We start from the raw sequence: 6,521 nt of genomic DNA, 5'->3' as shown, positions 1-6,521 counted from the left end.
TCGTAATTCCCTGCCATTGCAACAATGAAGATGAAAATAAGCAGATGACTCAAGGAAGGGTACAGGCCTTGTGTTTTAGAGGTCCCCAGCAACTTGGCCTGCAGGAAAACTCCATTTTTTTATATTAAATCTAATTGTTGATTTAATCCTGAACATATGAGTGAAACAGCTAACAGGTTTTTCTGATGTGAAGTTCCTTAGTGTACTGTCTGGGGGAGTTGGGTGTTTGGCTTTTCTAACTGTAGCAATTCTTAAACATTTTGGATGGAAATTAAAAATAAATCAGAAGCCAAATTAGGAATCAAGGGAAGGTTGCCATGGGAAGGAAATTCCTTCTCTGTTCCTGGAAGTGATACACTGAGGTACAGAACTGTCCCTGATCTGTCCTTCGCACTTTATACAAGAAGCCTGGAGATAGGAACAAATACTCTGTATCATGGTTCTTACTTGCTAACTCCTGCCATATGCTCCTCCATAATCTTGTCCAAGTCCATCTTGAAACAATGTAGGTTCCCTGCCTGTGCTAATCTGTTTGGAAGGTTTTTCCATGACCTCACTCCTCTCCTACTTAGAAACCTAATTTCCAGTCTGAGCTTATTCATGACCTATTTTTGATCTTGTGTGGCATTATTCTTTAATTAAATATTTCTTCTTCCGCCCTTTCCCAACTCTGAGTCCCAGCTATTGTATGTGGTAACTAAGACGCTGGGATGGTGGTTCTGTTGCTTCAGGGGCCTGGCTGGTTTGGAGTATCTCTGCTGTTCTATGCACGTGAATTGACATATGGACTCAAACAGCAAGTGCCAGCTACTGCTAGCTTTTCTAGCCCCCTGAATTTCTGATCCTGAGCTTCTTGTGTTGAGGAAGTATTTAATAATACTCCTTGTGGTTCTTCTTTTCTAATTCAAACAATGTCACACTGGATTTCTAAATGGTAATGTTATAGATCTTCAGCTGGTAAGATGTAGCCCCAGGATTGTCACCAGCATTCTAGAAAAGCATCTAAATAAACTCTTAGCTGCTGCAGACCAAGTGTGGAATAAACCTACCTACACAGCTTTCATTATTCAAACGAACCATGCTACAACAAATGGGACAGCACGAGCAATGACCAAGCAGCAGCTCTGGATCCTGTTGTCTAGCGCAGATACTAAGGACAAAAGAATACAGCAGTCTGCGTGCTGCAAAAAAGTTAACTGCTCATAGCTTCCTTCCCTCCCTCTGTCTGACTTTTCCAAATCCTTTGTCTAAATGCTAAACAGTTTAGAAGACTGTAGAGTCCTTTCTGTGGCAAAAAAGAGGCACCCATTGCATCTCAATCTCTTGTAGGTAGCTATAATAAAAATGCTACACCACCCAGAACCACTGTCACTGTTAGCACGTCCAGGGGTGAACGTCTGCACCTACAGAGCAGTAGAGCAAACAAAAGGCAGATGCTCTGTTTGAAGGCCCAGCTCTTCTCATGAACAGCACTACTCTATGCTTTTGGAGAAGGAAAAAAATGGAGTCTGCAGCCACTGATGAGCTAAAGGAGAGCAGTTCTCTTCACATCAGACACCACTAGCTGTTACAAAAGAAAAAAGTCCAAGCATCCCTAACCTACAGGCAAAATAGGATTGTGAAGAACAGCCCCTTTCTGATGGCTCGTTTGCTCCCCGCTGCTGTCCTGCTGGCAGCCTGTAGCGATGAGCTTGCTGGATGGGAGAAGTGGCCCCTGGAGGAGCATCCCGTGTGGGATAACCCAGGACACAGGTCAACATACACAAGTTCTAGAATTCTGCTTATACGTCCTGAGCTGTTCACTTGCTCTGCACACAAGCTCAACGCTCACAGGATGTGCTGAGAGTAGAGAAAGTGCAAGTGTCTGTGGCTGGAAACCTGACAGAAAACAGGTAGGGAGGGAATCACAGCAGCAGGTACAGTTGGAGACTGCCTCAGCAGCGCCTCCTCTGCGATGGGGGAGGGGGCCTATTCTTGATTGTTTTGCATTTGGGAATATGTCTCTCAGCTGCTTGGGGAGCAAATCGGCGTCTGCAGTAGGGGCAGGCAATGTACTCTGCACTGTCGATGGGAGGCAAGGGGGGCAGGTCAGACACCTTCCCTCCTGTGGAGAGGATCTGCTGCACCTGCCGGGCCTGGCACAGGGTCTGGATGAAAACCTCATGCTTCTGTCTCCAGTTGTTTCTTCTGGGTGGTTTATTCTGCAGAACGAAAAGGCAGTCAGAGCAGCTGACACCACTGCCAGCCTCCATTCTCAGTCTTACACTCAGGGTCCAACTCAGGTGACCTGTCCCTGGGCATTCACTGCTGATGTAAAACCCTCCCTGAGAAGCTGAGTCCCATGAAGGGGATCAAAAAGACCTCCACCGAGGGGGATTTCAAGGAAATACTGATGGATTCATCAATACTTAGAGCTGGAGAATAACCAGAAAAGCAAGCAGTAGGGCCGAGGAACTGGAAAGGGTTGCTGTAGCTGCTTTGCAGGAACAGAGCTGCATGTTTCCACTGCCTTCATTTTAATAGCCTGTGTTATTACCTGGATTTTCAGTCAGTTCCCTGCAGCCCCTAATGCCACAGAGTTTTACTGCAGCAGACGCTGTCTGCATCCTGAGCACCTGACTACAGCAAGGAGTGAGCTTTCTCCAGGAGTACACCCTTGACACATTACAAAGACGAGTCAGTTAGGACCCCTGCCCTCCCATCTGTTAGATTTCAAATGGATCTATTTATCCATTTGGCAAGAACCTTTCAGAGGGAATAGCTGGATTGTATCCCTTAGACCCGTGTACAGAGGAAGGTGCTCGCATCTCAGTCAGAATTAGATGTCAAGGTGGAAGGAATGCGAGCAGTAGATGCGGATCAAGGGAGGCAAAGGGACTACACGTTACCTGAGGGCTCTCTGAGCTCTTCCACTGCTGATACTGTTCCAGTTCTGTGCCCCTAGCTCTGGCCTTGCTGGAGTCAAACACTTTCCTCTTGGATCCTTGGCTCTTGCTGCAGATAGTCATGTGCTTCTCGAGCCTGGTGAAGAGAAACTTACGTCCACAGAAGCTGCACTGTTGAAGTCCCCCCTGCCCTGCAGCACTGTCAGCCTGCGTGTACAGCACCTCTGTGGATGGGTGGTCACCAGAATCTCGGTCTGAGAGGGCAGAGGGAGAAGGGCTATGTTTTGGGGCCAGCTCTGAACAAGAGGCTAAACACTCCATGGATATGTGGTCTCGAATTTTGCTGTTGTTGGCCACCAGCCGCTCCTTCTTGAGTTTCCCCATAGCCAGCTCTTGGGGGTGGAGGGTGATGCCAGGCTTGGGGATAGTGACCTCTGCAGACTGCACCCCCCCGAACACCCCATCACCTGGCCTGACTGCAACTCTGAGAGTTTTCTCTTCAGGGTGTCTTGTGGCTTTTCGCTCATGGGTCCTCTCCACTTCTCTGTCTCTTCTCTCCTTTGCCTCAACAAGCTCCTTCTCTCTTTGAATCCTCCTAAGCTCCTCCTTTGTTCTCCTCAGCTTCTCTCTGAGGAGGGCCTTTTTCTTTTGAATTTCCTCTTCCAGGTTCTGTCCCTCTGCCTCCAACTTTAGGATGTAGGCCAGCTCTCTCCTGTGTAGATGGGAGGCTGACAGTTTAGGCTCTGCTGTCCAAGGAGACAACACTGCGGCTAGCTGAGGCCTCCCTGCTGGAGCCTTCCCTTTGTTCATTGAGCTAGGCCTACTATTTGGAGCTTCCTCCATGTATGGGGAACTTCCAAGCTGTGCTGTGTTGACCACTGGAACACTCACACCCTTCTGGTGGAAAATTGGTTTCAGGGGATATGCACGGTCCACTCCTTCTTTCCGTCTGGCTACTGATTTAGCTGGCAGAGTCTTGGTCTGGCTGGTGAGATGCTTGCTCTGCAGTCCAGCTGAACAGAAGCCTCCATGCCCAGAGCTGTATTGAGTCTTTTCTGTAGAAAGAGAATACGAATAGCTTCGGCTCTTTTGGACATACAGGTCCTTTAAACTTTCCTCTTTGTCAGGTATGAGTTCATGCTGAAGGTTGTGCTTCTGATGTTCCAGCTGGGAACTGGGAACAAGCTTAGTAGCTGCCATCACAGAATCCACCGGTGGAAACAAAGCCATTCAGTGCCTAAGAAAGAGCCTGATGTTAGAAGCAGTCATCACAGACTATCTTATCCAAAACTGGACAAATTTTCTCTGTACAGTCTACACCTAGAGGCTACAATAAATACTAGCAAAGGTTTTGTAACTTCTCTGGGTTCTGTAAATCTTTACACTCCATTCATCTAGGGAGCTCCCATGCCACCTGTTCCAGCCCCAATCGTTTATGCAGCCAGAAATAAGGTATGTTTTTATTTTGCTTGCTGTCTGAGCCCTGTCTTATCATGGTAGCAGCAGAAATATGCAGTACTGACAGAGAAATTGTTATACTCCCCCACGGTGTTTCGCACAACATGTCCCTTCAGTTTTGGCATTGTAGATCCACCAGTGGGGCACACAGGTCTGACACGCAGACGTCCGGTAAAGCTCAGTACAGTCTTCCCGTGGCTCGTTCTACCACATCCCCGAAGTGTGTCAGGTACCCACGCCGCGGGCCGGCCCCACGGGCGGCGGCACGGGGCGAGCGGGGGTTACCTGCGGGGCTGCGGCCGGCGCTGCGCCCAGCCTCCTCGGCAAGCTGCGTCGCCACCCGTTTAGGCTTATCGGCCCGGCATCGCCCGAGAGACACGGCTCCTGCTCCTCCTGCTCCTGCCCTCCCGCCGCGTCTCGTGGCAACGCGGAGCTCTGCCCGTCGCCCCGGGTGCCGTGTTGACGGCTGTTGCCTGGAGACAGGCACGCGGATGCCAGTTCCTGCGCCGCTCTCGCCGCTGAGCGTCTTCTCTATGGTTCCACCGCCACCTCCCGTTCCGCTCTGCTCTGTGGAGGACCGCGCCTCCATGGCCGGGCGGGGGCCGCGGGCCGGCGGGCGGGTCGCTATTATGATTCATGAGGCGGTGAAGGCGGGGCCAGCCTATCCCCGCCTCTCGCGGCTTCTGGCTCTTCACTGCTCACGGGGGCGGGCAGGGCCGTGCCCCCAGTGCGGGCCGTGCTGCGCAGGCGCACTGAGGCGTGTGGCGGCGGCGGGAGGAGGAGGCGGCGGCGGCGGCGTCGCCATGGCGGAGGGCGAGGGCCTGTTCTCCGTGGACTACGAGGTGTCCGGCAGGGTGCAGGGCGTTTTCTTCCGCAAGTACACCCAGGTGCGTGGCGTGGCGTGGTCCCGCGGCGCAGCCCTTCCTGAGGGGCAGCCTGTCTACCAGCCAGTCTGTCTGTCTGTCTGTCTGCCGGGGTGCGCGGTACTCTCTGCCAGTGCTGCCGGGGCTGCGGCGGCTCCTGTGGGCGCCCCGGTGGGGCTGAGCCACGGCCGGCCGGGGTGACGGCCACAGCCTGGTGCTCCGGCTGCCTCTGAGTGGGGGTGGTTGTCTCCCAGTGCTGCTGGCAGCCTGTGCTGCATTATGTAAGCACGACTGAAAAGTGCGTTTCAGACCCAGCTTTTCACGTGAAAGAATATAATGAGTAGCCGGGTGAATCCTCTGCTCTTTCCTGCACCTGAGCCACAGGAATTTCCTTAGAGGTCTGTGTCATACTTATAAAACTGACTCCTGTATGTGAATGTCATTCTGTAGCTCTTTTGCAGTTCAGATTAATCTCATTTTGCTCTGCATTGTCTTCTCAGAAGGAGGCTAAGAGACTAGGACTCGTTGGTTGGGTCCAGAATACTAGCCACGGCACCGTGCAAGGACAAATTCAGGGTCCAGCTGCCAGGGTGCGGGAGATGCAGGAATGGCTCAGGAAGATAGGAAGTCCCCAGTCCTGCATCAGCCAAGCAGAGTTCAGCAATGAGAAGAAGATCGTGGCACTGGAGCACCAAGACTTCAAGATTTTGCAATAACTTTGCCAAGGAAGGAGCAAAATCTGGCGTGTGAGCTGCCCTCACAATGTTTCCCTTCTTCCCCGTTCGTTCAGTCAGACAATATTCAGCTCTACAGAAGTTTATTTTATTACATTTCTAATTTATTTGTTTGTTGTACTGTTAGTCTAACTCAGCCTTTCGCAGAAGTTTGACAGGTAGAGGAAGAGCGGTGCTGTCTTTATAAAGAAGCTGATGAGGGACACAGGCTCTTTGTTTGTGGATGTCTGTGCATGGTGTGGTGCGAGTGGTTGTACATGAGTGAAATCGGTAATTTGTGTGATGTTGCACTCACGTGAAGCAAATCGTGGAATCAGTGGTGATATGAAAAACTGCTAAAAACATTATTTCAGTGCTCTAAATGCCAGTATGAAGCAATCTATTTTTTTCCCAGAACTGTTATTTTTTCTTTAGAATAAAATTGCTTGAAGCTTCTTTCTTGTGTGGGAGGGGTGTGTCGTGTGGGGGTTGAGTGGATCGCGGCCCTCCGAGCGTGACCCCGTTGCCAATGTCTGTCCCTGCGGGACCGCGTGGTGCCAGGAGCAGCCCCGGGTCCCGCCCGGGGGCGGTGTGCTTCCCGC

The 6,521-nt window shown here is 51.2% G+C and overlaps 2 protein-coding genes across 5 annotated transcripts; one reads left to right on the top strand and one right to left on the bottom strand.

Moving 5' to 3' along the window:
• Nucleotides 1-854: 854 nt before the first annotated feature.
• Nucleotides 855-4,933, bottom strand: ZC2HC1C (zinc finger C2HC-type containing 1C). 3 transcript variants are annotated; one of them, XM_074824754.1, is made up of 3 exons: nucleotides 4,629-4,933; nucleotides 2,889-4,122; nucleotides 855-2,201 (listed from the first exon to the last, which is right to left on the bottom strand). In XM_074824754.1, the coding sequence occupies exons 2-3, from the start codon at nucleotides 4,113-4,115 to the stop codon at nucleotides 1,935-1,937; spliced, it is 1,494 nt and encodes a 497-aa protein (XP_074680855.1). In that variant the 5' UTR covers nucleotides 4,116-4,122; nucleotides 4,629-4,933; the 3' UTR covers nucleotides 855-1,934. The 3 variants fall into 3 exon arrangements, with proteins under 3 accessions (XP_074680855.1, XP_074680856.1, XP_074680858.1); XM_074824755.1 differs by lacking the exon at nucleotides 4,629-4,933 and adding an exon at nucleotides 4,409-4,582; XM_074824757.1 differs by lacking the exon at nucleotides 4,629-4,933 and having other exon boundaries at nucleotides 2,889-4,144.
• Nucleotides 4,934-5,060: 127 nt separating this feature from the next.
• ACYP1 (acylphosphatase 1) lies at nucleotides 5,061-6,375 on the top strand. Of its 2 annotated transcripts, none has more exons than XM_074821560.1 (2): nucleotides 5,061-5,230; nucleotides 5,707-6,375. In XM_074821560.1, exons 1-2 carry the CDS (start codon nucleotides 5,147-5,149, stop codon nucleotides 5,920-5,922), a joined length of 300 nt encoding a protein of 99 aa, XP_074677661.1. In that variant the 5' UTR covers nucleotides 5,061-5,146; the 3' UTR covers nucleotides 5,923-6,375. The 2 variants fall into 2 exon arrangements, with proteins under 2 accessions (XP_074677661.1, XP_074677662.1); XM_074821561.1 differs by having other exon boundaries at nucleotides 5,094-5,230; nucleotides 5,710-6,375.
• The last annotated feature ends 146 nt before the right edge of the window (nucleotides 6,376-6,521 follow it).

Source organism: Strix aluco, chromosome 4 (assembly GCF_031877795.1).
Source record: "Strix aluco isolate bStrAlu1 chromosome 4, bStrAlu1.hap1, whole genome shotgun sequence".
In the NCBI taxonomy this organism is placed as follows: domain Eukaryota; kingdom Metazoa; phylum Chordata; class Aves; order Strigiformes; family Strigidae; genus Strix; species Strix aluco.
The sequence above is the reverse complement of the archived record's forward strand: the minus strand, read 5'-3'. Positions and strand labels throughout refer to the sequence as shown.